Raw genomic sequence first — 18,843 nt, 5'->3', positions numbered from 1 at the left:
GCTCATGAGGAGGGGAGGAACTGGATGGAAGCTTGGGCTCCTTGGAGGAGGCGGGAAAGACTCAGCACAACCCTGGCCAGGGAGTGGGGGAGGGGGGCGTTGGCACAGGGCCACAAGGACCCTATGGCTGACTCACTGTCAGGGTATGTCTCTGTGTCTCCCCATCACACACCCAGCTTCTTATCTGATGGATGGAATGGACTCGTCACATTCCCTGGGGATGTGATCATGGAAGGTACAGAGTTGAGCCTCCAAGCAGCTGGGGGGAAATCTCACATTCACCAATTTGCATGAGGCTCCACCACAAATGCAGAGATCCCTGCCTCTCTTTCCCCCGTTAGAGCAGTCATTGGCAGGGAGATCAGCAAGAGGGCAGTCTGGGCAGGATAGGTTGTGAGGGACCCTGTGTGCAGCATGAGCCTCCCCAGGAATGGAGAATGTCCTTTTCTTGATGGGCAGAGGCCCCTGATGTGTGTGAAGGGAGCGTGATTAAGGCCCAGGCCATGGGCAACTGAGTCATTCTCTAGAGAAAGAGAGGATTTTACTCCCCAGGAGTAAAATGGAGACATCAGGATTTTACTCCCCAGTTTTTCCACTAGGATCTAGGATACTTTTCTCCCAGATAGGTATCTCCTCTAGGCTGTTGCTCAAATGTCACAATCTTAGAACTTCCCTGACCACTCTTTCTAGATATCATCCCCTCTCTCTATTTCACTATCCCAATTTAATGTTAATCATGGCAGTTACAAACACCTGATAAATTACTTGTATTTGGGGACCACATGATCCCAACAGAATGTAAGCTCCATGAGGAAAAGGTCGATTTTCTCTTTCCAAGCACACAAATTTGTGCTTGACACATACTTTGGAGAGAATGCATGAACAACGGAATGAACAGACAGTTAAACCTGTTGAGAGAAGCTTAGCTAGACAGGCTGAGGATTCTGCTAGAGAACATATTCAGGGATGATAAGATGATGACAAAGCTGTGATCTTTAACTCACCTACGAGGTGGTGTCCTTGGGTCCCCTCGAAATTGACCCCTTTCCTAACAGAATGGAAGGTCCTGTTGTCTTTTTCACATATTACTCGCGGTCAACGTCAGAGGCCTTCCCCACGCCAGGACCTCAGATTCCAGTCGGAAGCTTTACTTATCCTGCCCACTGGGGGACTGTGGCTGGATATTTCTGCCTTAAACCGGAAAGCTCAAACAACTACGATGCGCAGCATAGATAAAATGCTTTCAATGCTCTTTGTTACGACAGTGGTCACTATAGACAAGTAATCTTCAGTTTATGAAGACTTCTTTTTGAGTCCAAGATGGCAGCAATCTGTGGGGTTTTCACCCTAACCTTGCCCTTCCGCCCTTGGCGGATCATCCTGGAATGGTCCCCGGGCATCTATATCTGCTGTTCCCCAATCCCACCAGCAAGGGGCGCGCGAGATGAAACAGTTCTGTCCTGGGATATACCACTGAGGGGAAGCGGTAAGACCCCCCCCCCCACTCTGGAAGGTACCATTGGGAGAGGGCGTTCCACAGCAGGGAGGGCCCCCTTACACCGCGTCAGGCATGGACCACAGTTCCCAGGCGCGGCGCTCAGGGCGCCTCTGGGTCTATCCCGATTCGCTCCTCTTCGTCTTCCCGCTGCTTTCGAATCCGAGTGGACACTGGTATTCAGCGGAAACTTTCTTCGTCTCTTTTCCAACTCCACCCCTTCGTTGGTGGGACGACTACGGAGCGAGAGACCTGCTGTCGGTTTGGGTATGGCGTCAGAGAAGCTTTCTGGGTAGTGACTGGTCACCGCGTGATTGCGGGCGCTGTGGGCACAGAACTGGAACTGAGGGCGAGAGGCGCGAGTATACGCGTGCGCCTGCGTTAGCGTGCGCAACGATGCAGAGCATGCAATTTTCCTCCGAGTTTTATTGCTTTTCCCAAAGGGGTCGAATAGCTGCTCTGGTTAGTGGCGAGGTTTGGCGCGGTCACTGGCCGTGCATGGTGACTGCGTTTCAGTCTTGTTTAGCTCTCGCTCAGTCTGGATCCTGTGGCAGCGCACGGTCTTCACACAAATGCACGCAATTCATGTCCAGGGAGAGGTCTCTGAGTTTGGTGTCTCTCCCTGGAGAGTATACTGTATCTGGCACCTTGGGATTGTGTGTTGCTACGTGTGACAACACGGGTGCTGTTTGGCTACATTTGATCTTGAGCCTTTGGGCGGAATTGTGAGTGATGGGACATTTGATGTGAGTGGATTTTGTGAGCCATAATACAAAGCCTCTAGGATGTGTGCCTGTATACCGGGATGTGCATCTTTGGAGGTTTCTTGCCTTTCAGTCCCTGTGTGTGAGATCTCTGTGTTAGGGGTCTGCACCCCAGAATGTGAGATCACTGAGCTTTTTGATTCTGGGTTCCAAGTTGTGATGCCTCTGTGCTGCTTTAAGGATGGGTTAGTCTAAAGGTGTAAAGGATCAGCTGCCTGGGGCTCTATGCAGAGTTTGCAAATTTTTCCTTTGTCTGGGAACTTTGTCTTAAGATTATATGATATTCTTGAGTTATTAAAACTTCTGCCTTTCCGTTTAGGAGGGTTTGTATTAGGTCGGTAAGTGTCCGCGTGGTTTGGGAGTCAGTCTCCATGATGTGAAGCATCTGTGCAGTTCTCATTTGTTTCTGTCTGGAAGACTTTGGACTGTTTGCAGGGTCTCTGTCACAGCGTGTATGGTTATGGTCTCTGTTGTGTTTGAGCGTCTGAGACTCGAGTTGTGTGCTCTCTGTGCAGAGATTCAGTGAGCTCTTTTTGGTGTCTCTGGCTGTCTATGAGCTGTTGGAAGTCTTCGTGTTAGAAATAAAACCTCTTACGTTCTTGGCTGTGAGGTCTCTGTCCAGGAAGTGAGGATTTGGTAGCTGGCAGATATGATTCTGAAGCCGGGAACCTGACATGCTGACTGTGTGTTGTTGAGTGTATCACTTGCCTCGTGAAATCTCAGTATGTATCATAATTAATACAGTGGGGCCAGTGCCCATCTTGGAGGGTACCTGTGCATGTTAGCAATGTGTTTAAAGGGCCTGCCTCCAGACTGTCCTTCAGCAAATGTTTTCTGAGCACCTGCCATAGACCTGAGCACTATTGGAGGAGCTTGGGACAGGGCAAAACTAACCAAGTCTCTCATTGCATAGACTTGGTGGTCAGTAAGTAAATCAAGGGTGGCAGGCACTGTGAAGAAAGACATTGCTAGATCAGGGGAAAAGGTGTATGTGGGTATGATATTATAATTTTCTTCAAGATAATGAGGGAAAGTCTCCCTGAAAGATGCCAAGTAAGCAGAGATCTGGAGGAAGTGAGGGAGCAGGTCGTGGGGTTACCTAAGGGAAGAGCATTCCAGGCAGAAGGAACAACAAATGCAACAGTCCTGGCATGGAAATCTACTTGGCGTGCTCCTGAATGTCAAGGAGTCCTGTGATGCACTGGGTTTGGCTCGTAGCTCTCATTGAAAGGGGCCTGGTGCTGCTATTTCTGTTTGTCCCCCAGTTTGTGGTCATCTGCATTTCACAGATGAAGGACTCAAGGCTCCAACATGTGCCCTGCACCTTCTCTCCTACCTATACCTGAAATTAGGAGTGAAACCTTCTGGTCCGTCAGGAGAGACAGAGAACTTGAGTGTACCAGCTGCAGGGATGATAGCATCCACGTTGAATGTCAGCCGAGCAGCGTACCTCAGTTTTAATGTGGGAATCATGCCTCATATCGTTGCCTGCCCTTGATGGAGGGCAGGACTTAAGAAGGAGAAAGGGAACTGGGGCAAAGGAGAGAGGCAGGAAGGGGAAGCTGGAGGACAATGAGAAAAAAAAATGAATGGTCTCATCACATTGCTTGGATTTGGCCCAAATCACCTTGATTAAATGATTGGAGTGATATATAGATGTATAGATATATATATATATATATATATATGTTTTACTTTGTCCCTGTCCCTACCCTTTCTTTCCCTCCCCTTCTCTTTTGTGCCTGGGATACCACCTGGGGCTGGAGATTCCTTTTCTGTAAATTTTTCAACTACAAGCTTGCTTTTAAAATAGGTTATCTGTTTCTTTTTCACTGAAATTTGATAGTTTGTTCCGCTTCACCTAAATTGCCAGATGTAGTTATTCTATGACTATAAACTTATTCATAGAATCCTTTTAATTTCTGTGGAATCTGTAACCTATTTCTTTCCTGATATTGGCAAGTTTTGTCTATAGTTATCTTGCTTTTGTTTTATTCTTCTGGGTGGAAATTTATGAATTCGTAGTGACCTTTTGAAAGAGCCAGCTTTGGGTTTTGTCGATTATCTATATATTTTTTCTAATATCTGTTCCGATCTCTATTTCCCTTATTTTGCTGAGTCTCGCTACCAAAGGGGTTTAATAAAGTCCCTGAAAGTTTCCCAAGTATAGTGTAATCTCACAGATTCTAGGGCACTGTTGTAGCCGCACTGAGTGAGATCCACTGAATGTAGATCATGGCATCTGCACTTTTTACAAGAATTCCTCAGTTCTGATTGACGTGGACAACGTGTCTAGGCACTACTGGAGCAGAGGCATGGTCTTATTTTCCCTACTGCCAGGCTGTCTCCATTGAGAGCATGTGACAGGGTTGTCTGTTTTCTCTGATGCACAAATCCAAGGGGTATGACACAAACTCAAGGGGGTTGACAATTAAATGGAGGGAGGCTTTGGACTAGAGCAGATGCGGTGGACTTTGGAAAAAGTAGATGCATTAGAGATTTTCGAAGTAAAAGTGACAGAACTCAGCAAGAATATGGACTTGAAGTGAAGGAGAGGGAATTGTAAACATGGTTAAGACCAAGTTTCTGTGTCCTGTCATAAGGGTACAAAGGTGTCATGGGAAATCCTGGAAGTTGGCCAGGTCTGGAAAGAATTCCAAATAAGATTTTTATGTTTATGAGCTCATGGTCTAGATGGATACAATAACCAGTATTTACATATTTAAAAGTTCCTTTTCCTTTTAAAAAAAAGTGAGAGGTATTGAGATATAATTTATATACAATAGAAGTCAATGCTTTAAAGCATTACCGTTTGTCGAGTTTTCACATATGCATACCATTGCGTAAATGCTACCACAACAAAAATGTAGAAAACGCCCCATTCGTTTGAAAATGCTCCTTTGGGCTATTTGCATTCAGACTCCTTCCTCCATTCCTATACCCTGGCCACCGCAGATATATTTCTGTGCCTATAGTTGTGCCTTTTCCAGGAATCCATTGACATGAAATCATATAACACATAGCCTTCTGTGTCTGACATCTCTCAGTGGCACAGCTGAGATGCATCCTTGCTGTTACATGCATTAGGAGTTCCTTTTGAAATGACTGTGTAGTATTCTCCTGCACGAGTATACACTTTTGTTTCTCTTTCATCTATATGCCAGTTGTTGAATAGTTGGGCTGTTTCTGGTTTTTGGCTATTAGGAGTACATGAGTAGGATATTTTAGTAATGGTCCTTGTGTGAATATGTTTTCCTTTGTCTTGGGTAAAATTAAAACTCCTAGTAAGTACGAAAATTCCTGAGAATAAGAAGAATGTGCTACTGGAGACGAGTGAAGAAATAGCTACAGAAGGAATGACAAGGCTAAGCCAAAGTGGAAACAACCCCCAGCTGTGGATGTGTCTGGTGGTGAAAGTAAAGTCCGATGCTAAAAGAACAATATTGTACAGGAACCAGAGGTATATTCTGAGAAATCAGTTACCAGTTCAGAGATATAAAGGTGCAGTGCTGCAAGCAACAGATGGAAACAGAGGTATGTATTTCTGTGTCTCTTCCATGGAAGTGAGTAAAGCCATCGCAAGCGTGATGGAAAACCCAGAAGCAGAGAAGGAAATGGTTCATCAAAGCATGTATAAAAATAGGTATTAAAAACCGTAATGTCTGTTTCTGTCACGAATGTCTTTCTGAGACACATTCTCCACTAAGGGTAACCTGGGACTACCTATCACCAGTTTGTGGATGCATAAGAAAGACTGCCCTGGAAGGAAAAATATATAGTCTTCAAGCCCCTTTCTCATCCTCCAGAGACCCTGCCGTTCCAGGACTCCACCTCAGTGGCGAGAAAACCTCAACGTGCACGGCACACGCCGAACTCCGGGAGCATGCGCAGTGTGTGCACGTGCACCCGTTGCTGCGCATGCGCCTTGGTGCACATACATCCTGAGCGTTCTGTGAGGAGCGTTGGGCCTGAGGCGGTTGGGTTTATTCAGTCCCGGTTCCTTCTCACTGCTTGCGAGTCACCAGGTAGGTCCACAGATCTGTCCTGTCTGGAGTTGAAGTGTGCGAGTGTGTGAGGGGGAGCCAGCGAGTTTCGGGCGGGTCGGGCAGTGCGATCTGGGGCCTTTGAGGAGGAAAGCCCTCGAGGTCGTCATCTTTCTCCTCAGAGGTGTCGCGACGCCATAGTTCTTGCCCTGGTGGCTGGAGGGGAAGGGCGGTGGGCAGAAGAGGGCAGGGGTCGGGTGATGGTGGGGGGGAGACTTGGGAGTGCTATTTGAAATATCTGGTTCACTGGGGCCCTGGAACTGACGACAGAGCACAGAATCTGGGGCCGGCAGTGGGACCTGGGCAGGGGGCGGGGTGGGCGATTAAGGAAAGGCCTAGAAACCGGACCGCGGGGGGGTTGTGACTGTATTGTTATAGCCACGCGTTTTGGGGAACAAACTCACTCAGAGGGACAATGCAGGTAATGGAGGGCAGTTTATTACACCGGCGGGCCCAAGGCAGAGTCTCCTCTTAGCCAAGGACCCCGACCAGCATTTGTGAAAATCTTTTATACCCCATGTGTACGTGTCCGAACTCACCACCCCAAATTCCTGGAGACTTACATAAACAAAGGAAGGGTAAATACAATCACAGTAATCTCATCATTTAGGTGTTATGTGTTCAAACAGTTAAACAGTTGGCCAATAATCAATAAGCCGGAGGTTACACTCCGATAGGTACAGAAACATTTACGGCCTGTCCAGAGACAGGGGTGATTAGTGTATGTTTTCTCTTAGGCGATGAGTAACCTGGATAGGATCTTCAAGGTTCCCCTGTCCGGAGGGGGTCTTATCCTTCTATTGTCGTTTTCACAGGCACTAGGCACAGAGTTCAGAGTCCATTAGAGAGGTGGCCGAGCATGATCAGCACCAACAGGCCTAAGATGGAGTCCAGGCCCCAGGAATTCCTTCTTCATTATCCCGGGTTTTGTGATAAGGTGTCAAGGGAGACGTGGACCAGTTGCTCTGCATGCACTCACCTCAGCCCCAGACCCTGAGAAAATCAGGCTGTAAAGACTGAGCCTTTCTTCTTGTTCCAGCTGAATTCCAAGGGAGTTGGGGGAGATATGTCTGGTGAAAAGGAGTGTGACAAAAGGAATAGTCCTGGATTTTTAATTCCTAGCAGCGTTTCACTAAATATCTTCATGATGGAGAATTCTGTTGTGAAATCAAACTTCCTCACAAAAATTCAGCCTTCCTGTGTACCTTAAGGTGATTTCTCTGCCAGCTTAGCAAAGACAAATATGGCTTTTCTAGCAACTGTATTTGGTGTACTTGGAATGCATGTACACTCGTACTTAACCAGAGTTTTCTTTTGAAAGTATTTTCACATTTTTTAAAAAATAATAAGTCAACGTATGGTCATAAAAGTGATCAAATATAGCTGTACTCTTAAATACATTTTCTAAATCACAATATTCTACTTTCAGGGAGAAATATGAGTTTGCAAGTGGCATCAACATTGGGACCTGTAGATCAAGAGTGCTCCCAGCTGGGTGAACCTGTGGTTGTGAGTACCTTACCATTTGATGTTTTCTATTAGCACAAGTTTATTTTGGAGAAAATATTGTTAAGTAGTGAGGTCGTTGCTGAGCCGCAGAAAGACGGCCGGGATTCTTGGCCTCTGGAGGAGAAGAATTCAATCCGGGGCCAGAGACGAGGCTGGATCGCCCAGAGCTTTGGTGTGATAAAGTTTTATTAAAGTGTAAACGAGATAGAGAAAGCTTCTGACATAGGCATCGGAAGGGGGTAGAAAGAGTACTCCCCTGCTAGTCTTCAGCTGGATGATATATAGTCACTAGCAGTTTGTTAATGAAAGAAAGGAATGTCTTAAACTCAGAATGGCACCAGGCCCCTCATCCATAAGATGTATTTTGGAATAATCTGGGCACCAGACATCCCGGGTCATAAAACGATTGACTTGAATTTTGCAGAAAGGCAGATCATGCAAATAGTTTCATTTACATAGATTAGGGGAACAATGTCTGAGTATAACATACTGGTTTGTCAAGTAAGTTCTGAGCCATTAGGCGGAAGACAGCGCTTGGGGTAAATGCAGAGTACAATAACATAGCTTAAGACAAACATTTCCATAAGAAAAAAGGATTGGTTAACTCAAAGTTTGAGAATAGTTAACTTCAGGTGAAACCAGGTGTCATGGCCACACAGTATTTTCAGAGAAACCTCTTTTAAATTTGTATAGAGAAGGGAAACAATATCCCTAGTTTGTTTCATCCTGCCGCTTAAGAGAGAGAGAAAATGTCTGACACTTGCAGCCTATTTCCTCCGTTTGGAGACTCCTGGCCTTCCTGCCGGTTGCCCTCTCAGTAGGTAGTACAGATGCAGCGATAAAGGTCTTTCATGCTGATAAAGGGTGACAGTTTGTCTTAGGAAGGAACATTGATCCAGATATATTACAGTCTGGTGTTGCCTGGATGAGTATACCGTTAAATTCCCTGGAAATGTGCCCAGTGACTCCCTTCCTCCTGCTTATTAACAACAGATTGCATACTTCCATCCCAACATAGATTTAAATAGCTTCCAAAGTCTTTCTGGGTAACTCTTAGGGGAGCTAACTTTTCTCTGTGGGAAGAGTAACTTTATTAAAAGTAAGTACATAGAATTGTGTTGGGAAAATGTTGTTAGGTTAACTTATGATCAGATATATCTGTGTCTTATGTATATTTATGCTATTAGATGTATTAACAACAAAAGGTTTTTATTTGCATGCCCACTCTACTAGGACCAGTAGCCCAGTGTTGAGCAACCTCAACAAGGGGAACCACCAGCTGAAATGCAGGATATCACACCGGCAAAGGAGGAAATAAATGAAGAGGATCCAGTGGATCGTGGTGAAGAGAAGCTTGAGACATAATTTATATACAAGAGAAGTCAATGCTTTGAAGCATTCCTGTTTGTCGAGTTTTGACATATGCATACCATTGCGTAAATGCTACCACAACAAAAAGGTAGAAAACGTCCCGTTGGTTTGAAAATGCTCCCTCGGGTGAGAATGCAAACTAGTACAGCCACTATGGAGAACAGTGTGGAGATTCCTTAAAAAACTGGGAATAGAACTGCCATACGACACAGCAATCCCTCTGCTGGGCATACACACCAAGGAAACCAGAATTGAAAGAGACACGTGTAGCCCAGTGTTCATCACAGCACTGTTTACAATAGCCAGGACATGGAAGCAACCTAGATGTCCATCAGCAGACGAATGAATAAGGAAGCATTGGTACATATACCCAATGGAATATTACTCAGCCATTAGAAAGAATACATTTGAATCATTTCTATTGAGATGGATGAAACTGGAGCCCATTATTCAGAGTGAAGTAAGCCAGAAAGGAAAACACCAATACAGTATACTAATGCATATATATGGAATTTGAAAGACGGTAACCATAACCCTATTGCGAGACAGAATAAGAGACAGAGATGCATAGAACAGTCGTATGGACTCTGAGGGAGAAGGTGAGGGTGGGACGTTCTGAGAGAATAGCATTGAAACATGTATATTATCATATGTGAAACAGAACACCATTCCAGGTTCGATGCATGAGACAAATGCTCAGGGCTGGGGCAATGGGATGACCCAGAGGGATGGGATGGAGAGTGGGTGGGAGGGGGGTTCAGGATGGGGAACACATGTAAACCCATAGCTGATTCATGTCAATGTATGGCAAAAGCCACTACAATATTGTAAAGCAATTAGCCCCCAACTAAAATAAATAAATTTATTAAAAAAAAAAAAAAAAAAAAGCAAATGCTCCCTCCGGCTATTTGCATTCAGATTCCTTCCTCCATTCCTATACCCTGGCAACCACAGATACATTTCTGTGCCTATAGTTGTGCGTTTTCCAGAAATCCATTGACATGAAATCATATAACACATAGCTTTCTGTGTCTGACATCTCTCAGTGGCACAGCTGAGATGCCTCCTTGCTGTTACATGCATTAGTAGTTCCTTTTGAAATGACTGTGTAGTATTCTTATGCATGAGTATACTCTTTTTTCTTTCATCTACATACCAGTTGTTGAATAGTTTGGTTGTTTCTAGTTTTGGCTATTAAGAGTACATGAGTAGGATATTTTAGTAATGGTCCTTGTGTGAATATGTTTTCCTTTCTCTTGGGTAAAATTGGCTAAAATTAAAACTCCTAGGAAGTACCGAAATTCTTGAGAATAAGAAGAATATGCTACCGGAGAAGAGTGAAGAAATAGCTACAAAAGGAATGAAAAGGCTAAGCTAAAGTGGAAACAGCCCCCAGCTGTGGATGTGTCTGGTGGTGAAAGTCAAGTCCGATGCTAAAAGAAGAATATTGTACAGGAACCAGAGGTATATTCTGAGAAATCAGTTACCAGTTCAGAGATATAAATGTGCAATGCTCCAAGCAACAGATGGAAACGGAGGTACATATTTCTGTGTCTGTTCTATGGAAGTGAGTAAAGCCATTGCAAGCATGATGGAAAACCCAGAAGCAGAGAAGGAAATGGTTCATCAAAGCATGTATAAAAATAGGTATTCAAACCAGTAATGTCTATTCCTGTCATAAATGTCTTCCTGAGACACATTCTCCACTAAGGGTAACCTGGGACTACCTATCACCACAGTTTGTGGATGCGTAAGAAAGACTGCACTGGAAGGAAAAAAATACAGTCTTCAACCCCCTTTCTCATCCTCCAGAGACCCTGCGGTTCCAGGACTCTTACCTCAGTAGCGAGAAAAGCTCAACGTGCTCGGCACACGCCGAACTCAGGGAGCATGCGCAGTGTGTGCCCGTACACCCGCTACTGCGCATGCGCCTTGGTGCGCATAAGTAGCGCAGATTCTGTGAGGAGCGTTGGGCCTGAGGCGGTTGTGTTTACTCAGTCCCGGTTCCTTCTCGCTGCTTTCGAGTCACCGGGTAGGTCCACAGATCTGTCCTGTCTGGAGTTGATGTGTGCGAGCGTGTGAGGGGGAGCCAGCGAGTTTCGGGCGGGTCGGGCAGTGCGTTTTCGGGCCTTTGAGGAGGAAGGCCCTCGAGGTCGTCATCTGGCTCTTCAGAGGTGTCGTGATGCCATAGTTCTTGCCCTGGTGGCTGGAGAGGAAGCTCGGTGGGCAGAAGAGGGCAGGGGTCGGGTGATGGTGGGGGTGAGACTTGGGAGTGCTATTTGAAATATCTGGTTCACTGGGGCCCTGGAACTGATGACAGAGCACAGAATCTGGGGCCGGCAGTGGGACCTGGGCAGGGGGCGGGGTGGGCGATTAAGGAAAGGCCTAGAAACCGGACCGCGGGTGGGGGGGTGGGTTGTGACTGTCTCCCGGGTTTTGTGATAAGGTGTCAAGGGAGACGTGGACCGGTTGCTCTGCATGCAGACTCACTTCAGCCCCAGACACTGAGAAAATCGCCATAGTCAGGCTGTAAAGACTGAGCCTTCTTGTTCCAGCTGAATTCCAAGGGAGTTGGGGGAGATATGTCTGGTGAATAGGAGTGTGACAAAAGGAATAGTCCTGAATTTTTAACTCTTAGCAGTATTTCACTAAATATCTTCATAATGGAGAATTCTGTTGTGAAATCAAACTTCCTCACAAAAATTGAGCCTTCCTGTGTACCTTAAGGTAATTTCTCTGCCAGCTTAGCAAAGACAAAAATGGCTTTTCTAGTAACTGTATTTAGTGTGATTGGAATGCATGTACACTCATACTTAACCATCGTTTTCTTTTGAAAGTATTTTCACATTTTTAAAAAAAGTAATAAGTCAACATATGGCCATAAAAGTGATCAAATATAGCTCTAGTCATAAATACATTTTCTAAATCACAACATTCTACTTTCAGGGAGAAATATGAGTGGGCAAGTGGCATCAACACTGGGACCTATAGATCAAGAGTCCTCCCAGCTGGATGCACCTGTGGTTGTGAGTACCTTACCATTTGGTGTTTTCTATTAGCAGAAGTTTATTTTTGAGAAAATGATGTTAAGTAGTACAGATGCAGTGATAAAGGTCTTTCATGCTGATAAAGGGTGACAGTGTGTCTTAGGAAGGAACATTGATCCAGATATATTACAGTCTGGCGTTGCCTGGATGAGTATACTGTTAAATTCCCTGGAAATGTGCCCAGTGACTCCCTCCTCCTGCTTATTAACAACAGATTGCATACTTCCATCCCAACATAGAGTTAAATAGCTTCCAAAGTCTTTCTGAGTAACTCTTTTGGGAGTTAACTTTTCTCTGTGGGAAGAGAAACTTTATTAAAAGTAAGTACATAGAATTGTGTTGGGAAAATGTTGTTAGGTTTACTTATGATCAGATACATCTGTGTCTTATGTATATTTATGCTATTAGATGTATTAACAACAAAAGGTTTTTATTTGCATGCCCACTCTACTAGGACCAGCAGCCCAGTGTTGAGCAACCTCAACAAGGGGAACCACCAGCTGAAATTCATGATATCACACCTGCAAAGGAGGAAGTAAATGAAGAGCATCCAGTGGATCGTGGTGAAGAGAAGCTGCAGCGTGCCTGTCAAGGTAAAGTGTATCAGTGCATCCTGCCTTAAGACATACCCAGTGAGTGGAGGAAAGGAAACATTAGAAAAGGACTTCAGACAGTTCCTAAAAAACTGAGGAGAGTATAGTTTGCAGGTTCGTGTGGTTGGTGAAGTTTTCCCTTGTTTTCAAGACAAGTCGGGGGAGCATCTAAGTTGTCTGAGGACAACCCTGGAAAAGGAAAATGGTAATGACTTTCGGAAAATTCTGCTTTCTTTTTCTCCAGCAAAACATTCCTGGAATAATGCTCCTGAATTTCTTACTCATCACATTTTTACCATCCTAACCTAAGGCTTTTAATTCATAACACTGAGGGAATGAATATCATCATTCCCTTGTTTATATTGTAGGTTTTACAGCTGAATTGATGTATTTTTTTAATGATTCTGACCTGGAACTTGATCTCCCGGAATTGGCTGTGGCAAAGACTGGGGGTCAAGGTGGAGATGGTCCTGATGTCTAGGAGGAGATTGCGTCAAATATAGAGCCTGTTGAAATGCCAGAAGCAGGTATGTCATCCATTCAGAAAGTAATTTATGTGGTTTCTGTTTTTCAGAATATTGTATCTTTAATAATATAGAGGGAACATTACTATTATTTTAATAATAGAATTCACATATTCTTTGAAAGACAGTTCACATCCCAGATGCCTGAGTGCCTGACTTACAGACTTTCCAATAAAGAGACAGGATCAAAGCCATATCGAACTGAAAATAGGAAACCGTTTTCCTTTTTTTTTTTATTTTTAAATAAATTTATTTATTTTAGTTGGAGGCTAATTACTTTACAATATTGTAGTGGTTTTTGCCATACATTGACATGAATCAGCCATGGGTTTACATGTGTTCCCCATCCTGAACCCCCCCCACACCTCCCTCCCCCTCCCATCCCTCCGGGTCATCCCACTGCCCCAGCCCTGAGCATTTGTCTCATGCATCGAACCTGGAATGATGTTCTGTTTCACATATGATAATATACATGTTTCAATGCTATTCTCTCAGAACGTCCCACCCTCACCTTCTCCCTCAGAGTCCATAAGACTGTTCTATGCATCTGTGTCTCTTATTCTGTCTCGCATATAGGGTTATCGTTACCATCTTTCAAATTCCATATATATGCATTAGTATACTGTATTGGTGTTTTTCTGTCTGGCTTACTTCACTCTGTATAATGGGCTCCAGTTTCATCCTTCTCAATAGAACTGATTCAAAAGGAAACCGTTTTCTTTCCTTGAGTATAAGTACTTTAAGCAACAGCTAATAATTTTCAGGTTCTTTTCTAATTTCTGCTTGTAACAAATACGGAATGCATTTGTAATAAATATCAGTTTACATGAAATATGCTCAGTAGGTTCTAGTACCAGCTTTAACATAATGTGTGTGATTCAGGTAAATCCCTTAACTTCTAAACTGAACTTTATTCATATAAGTTGTGAATTCAGAACAGATACACTAAAATGCCAATTTTTCCATGCTGATTTTTGCACTCTCTGATTCCCTTCGATGGAATGCATACAAGAGTACTCTGTTTTTCTTGATTGATTTATCATAAAATATCATCTAGAGTCAAATTATAACAGGGGAATTGAGATTTCATTTTCTGATGGGGGACCCATGTACACCCGTGGCTGATTCATATCAATGTATTGCAAAAAACACCACACTATTGTAAAGTAATTAGCCTCCAATTAAAATTAAAAAATTAATTTTTTTAAAAAAGAAAATGAGCCAACATTCTGCTTGATGTTTGTTAAATTCTCTCAAATTCTGAATTCTCTAGCTCTTAAGAAAATTAGTTGCATTTTAAATCCTTTCCCCATTGAAGCATGATATGACTGAATAATAAAATGGCAAAAGGTAGTCTAGTTTCCTGTTTCTGTGGCTGATCAAGTTGAGAGAGTGCATTTAGTCAGTGATATTCCAGGCAGGTGTGAGTGAGATACACATGCTAAGCACACTACCTGCCCCCATGTTTGGTCTGTTTTGGGGGGCGTTTTTTTGCTTATTTTAAGTGGAGGATCATTACTTTACACTACTCTGATGGTTTTTGCCATACACCCAACTCTCACTCTTAAGGAACTAGTAAAAATCTGAGCCTCACGATATAATCGTCTCTCACTATATCAAATATGTTATTTTTCCTCTTTGATACGTGAGTTTAAAAAGTTTTGAAGGTTAAAGTCTGTAACTCTAGTTCTTCCCACGTAATCAGCGTAGTATCTTTCACATAGGTGTTCTCCAGATTGCTGACAATTAATTGCATGGTTCTAATTTTACAGGAAGAACTTCATGGTTAGGGAAGATTTTACTGTGTATTAGCCTTCTAAATATTTTCACTTTACCTTTTTGTTCCATTCCATTAGAACATGTAGATGAAAGGACAACTTTCAGACTACTTGCAAGTAACTACAGAACATGATTAAAATGTTCTCTTAGAAACATCTTAGCCCTAAATATGTATGGTATTTAAAAAGAAAAATACATTAATTATAAAGTACATAAATATAAAATCCTACCCCCAACAAACAGGTAAGAAAAAGAGCAACAGAATAATCCTAACGGAAAAAGAAAAAGATACTTAATAAAAGACAGGTATGAATCGTCAGGAAGAGGAAAATAAACTCAACTAATAAATAAACACAATGTGGTAATTTACATAATTTTGTAACACACATATATATACACACACATTTTTTAATATTCTTTTCTGTTGTGATTTATCACAGGAGATTGGACATAGTTCCCTGTGCTGTATAGTAGGACCTTGTTGTTTATCCATTCTGAATGTGATAGTTTGTATCTGCCAACCCCAAATTGCCAGTCCATTCCTCTCAGTTTACATGATTGTGAAGAAAATGGACAAAGCCCAAGTATACCTAATAAGAAATATGAACAAGACACTAACAGTAGATTACAGAATTAAAACAGTATAATCTGGAACTCACATATTTTTAGAATATTGATGGGATGTGTCTAATAGGGTAGAAAAAGAAATATTATTTAACATAGCCCACAGTAACTAAATAAGTAAACATCACAAGATACCGTGGATGAACTTTTGAAATTGGTCAGAGTTGTCTCTCAAAAGCCATTGTCATTCAGAAACAAACCAAAAAATCTCCTTTTCCAGATTTTCTTCTCTCTTCCTACTTGCTTTTCTCTCTCACTCATACTCCCTCTAGCTCTCCCGTTTCTTTTCTTCTCTCCTTTTTCTCTTTCTTCTTTTGGTGTGGCTGTGAGAAAGTCCTATTTCTGCTTCACATGTTGATGTCGCCGGTGATAGTAATGACTGAAAATTAGTGTCCCCATATAATTTATTATACCAACTGGAATGCTTTCCAAGGTGACAAGAAACATTTAGAATTACAAGAGGGCCACAAGTAAAAAGGGGGATAAATGTTTAACTGACTTAAAACAACCACATCAGGGATAAATTAGAACAAATGAAAATTTCTACACTCTTCCACAGTAGAGAAGAAACAAATGTACTACTGGCCTTTTTCTTTACTTCACTTAAGCAGTAACAGAGATAACAACTGTTGAGCTGTCCTATATTCGGAATATTATTTCAAACCAACACAGTTCAATGATACTTTTGGGGGATTTTTTGGTTTTAGTTTTTGTGTATTTTGTTTTTCTTAGGGTGTTTTTTGTTGTTAGATATTTTACTGAATGTGTACACAGTTTTGCCCTCTACTGAAAACGACCTTCTGATAGGTTCAATTGATTTCATTTGTTCTGAACTCAGTGTCCTTATTTTCTTGTATAACTAGGAAGGGTAGTGTGTTTTTAAAAATACTGGTAATACGCTTGAAAAGCCTATAAAATCTCTAGAGAGGATTAACTGAAGGTAAGCCAAAGGGTCGCCCGTAGTGTTCTTGTTTTAGTCCACTTTATAAAACTACAACTGTGATGAACTCTGTACACCTCTCCTGTCATCGAAATTTCTGCTAAGTAACTTTTTTAATGTATATATTATAGGTGAAGGGCGACGATTTGCTTGAAAGAAGATAGACTGAAGCCGTCTGTGCTGTTCTTATGTTGTATATTTGACTGTTAAAGTTCTGTCAATAAAGTTTCATTTTCTCCTTGCACATTTTTTGTTACATTTATCCCCGAGGATTTAATGGTATTGAAAATCCATGGTTTGTGATTTTTATGGCCTAGTTGAGGATGTATGTAGAGATAGAATGTTTGTATATAGATTTTCTGTTCCACAGTTCCTCTAAATATGCATATTAATTCCACAAATTTAGATCTAGATTATTTTTGCTTTTCAAAATATACTATAATATTTGAATATCAACAGTTTCTACTGGCTTAAACCTTAAACCTTTCCTCATTTTGCAGGATTGAACAAACCAGCCAGAATACTCTTGACTAAAGCAGGTGATAATCGGCATTTTTCCCGATAGGAAATGAGTAATCTTCTCCATTTCGACCTGTTTACGTTGCTTTTTTGTAGATACACTTTATCAGAGTAAGTTCCATTCTATTCCTAGCTTGCTGTCTTGAATATAGATTCAGTTCAGTTCAGTTCAGTCGCTCAGTCGTGTCCGACTCTCTGCGACCCCATGAATTGCAGCACGCCAGGCCTCTCTGTCCATCACCAACTCCTGGAGTCCACCCAAACCCATGTCCATCGAGTCGGTTATGCCATCCAACCATCTCAGCCTCTGTCGTCCCCTTCTCCTTCCGCCCCCAATCCTACCCAGCATTAGGGTCTTTTCCAATGAGTCAGCCCTTCGCATGAGGTGGCCCAAGTATTGGAGTTTCAGCTTCAACATCAGACCTTCCAGTGAACACCCAGGATTGATCTCTTTTAGGATGGATTGGTTGGATCTCCTTGCAGTCCAAGGGACTCTCAAGAGTCTTCTCCAACACCACAGTCCAAAAGCATCAATTCTTCGGTGCTCAGCTTTCTTCACCGTCCAACTCTCACATCCATACATGACCACTGGAAAAACCATAGCCTTGACTAGACGGACTTTTGTTGGCAAAGTAATGTCTCTGCTTTTAAATATGCTATCTAGGTTGGCCATAACCTTCCTTCCAAGGAGTAAGCGTCTTTTAAGTTCATGGCTGCAATCACCATCAGCACTGATTTTGGAGCCCCCAAAAATAAAGTCTGACACTGTTTCCAGTGTTTCCCCATCTGTTCGCCATGAAGTGATGGGACCGGATGCCATGATCTTAGATTTCTGAATGTTGAGTTTTAAGCCACCTTTTTCACTCTCCTCTTTCTCTTTCATCAGGAGGCTCTTTAGTTCTTCACTTTCTGCCATAAGGGTGGTGTCACCTGCATATCTGAGGATATGGCGTGTGACTAAATAAGGGCCAGTTTGTCCAAAGCACTGTGTGCCTCTTCCTGTTTTTCACCCAGAATTCCTTCACGACGCAGTGTCATTCAGGGATCGCAGAGGTTACAACTTACCCCTGTAGAACTGGCTGTGAGCAACGCTGTTTCTGTTAGGGATCCTAATTCATCTGAAGCCAGAGATGGAATTTCTGAGCTGGAGTGCATCAGTGTCCTCAGGTGTGACCTATTAGAGCTGTTTTGGGTTGGCATCCAGGATGAGCACTCTGAACTGTTTGCAGATCTCTGTCCCAGGGCATGAAATCTCAGAACTGTTTGGGGGGGGGGGGTCTGTGTCCAGAGGGTTGGGCCTCTCAGCTGTTCATACATCTGCACACGAGAACAGTCTGAAGAGAGAGGCTGGATGGACCCCACTCTCACGGGCCTTAGAAGCAGGCCTGTGATGTCACATTTGCTACGATTTCTACCATGCCTCCCTACAGAGAGAAAAGCTTGGGGCCCCATCCTCAGAGAGGGTAATAATGCACAGTTCACAGAAGCCCAGGTAATAATCCTGTTAAGAAAAATACTTGCTGATATGACTGCCACCCTTGATAGGGGCCCTGTGACAAAAACTGTGTACACACACTCTCTCAGTCCATCTGCCCAACCCACAACAAGGAGGGCACCGTTAGCAGATGGGCGCCC

The 18,843-nt window shown here is 43.1% G+C and overlaps 1 protein-coding gene across 1 annotated transcript; it reads left to right on the top strand.

Annotated features, from left to right (window-relative positions):
• The first annotated feature begins 1,542 nt into the window (after positions 1 to 1,542).
• Positions 1,543 to 16,933, top strand: LOC145535960 (uncharacterized). Its single transcript, XM_081564309.1, has 10 exons — positions 1,543 to 1,762; positions 5,545 to 5,793; positions 6,066 to 6,284; positions 7,732 to 7,811; positions 9,045 to 9,642; positions 10,472 to 11,214; positions 12,129 to 12,208; positions 12,684 to 12,822; positions 13,191 to 13,349; positions 16,821 to 16,933. Exons 6-9 carry the CDS (start codon positions 10,929 to 10,931, stop codon positions 13,301 to 13,303), a joined length of 618 nt encoding a protein of 205 aa, XP_081420435.1. The 5' UTR covers positions 1,543 to 1,762; positions 5,545 to 5,793; positions 6,066 to 6,284; positions 7,732 to 7,811; positions 9,045 to 9,642; positions 10,472 to 10,928; the 3' UTR covers positions 13,304 to 13,349; positions 16,821 to 16,933.
• Positions 16,934 to 18,843: the final 1,910 nt, after the last annotated feature.

The sequence above is a fragment of the Giraffa tippelskirchi genome, chromosome X (assembly GCF_054371585.1).
Source record: "Giraffa tippelskirchi isolate mGirTip1 chromosome X, T2T-mGirTip1v1.2.pri, whole genome shotgun sequence".
In the NCBI taxonomy this organism is placed as follows: Eukaryota; Metazoa; Chordata; class Mammalia; order Artiodactyla; family Giraffidae; genus Giraffa; species Giraffa tippelskirchi.
This window is presented reverse-complemented; position numbering and strand designations above follow the sequence as displayed.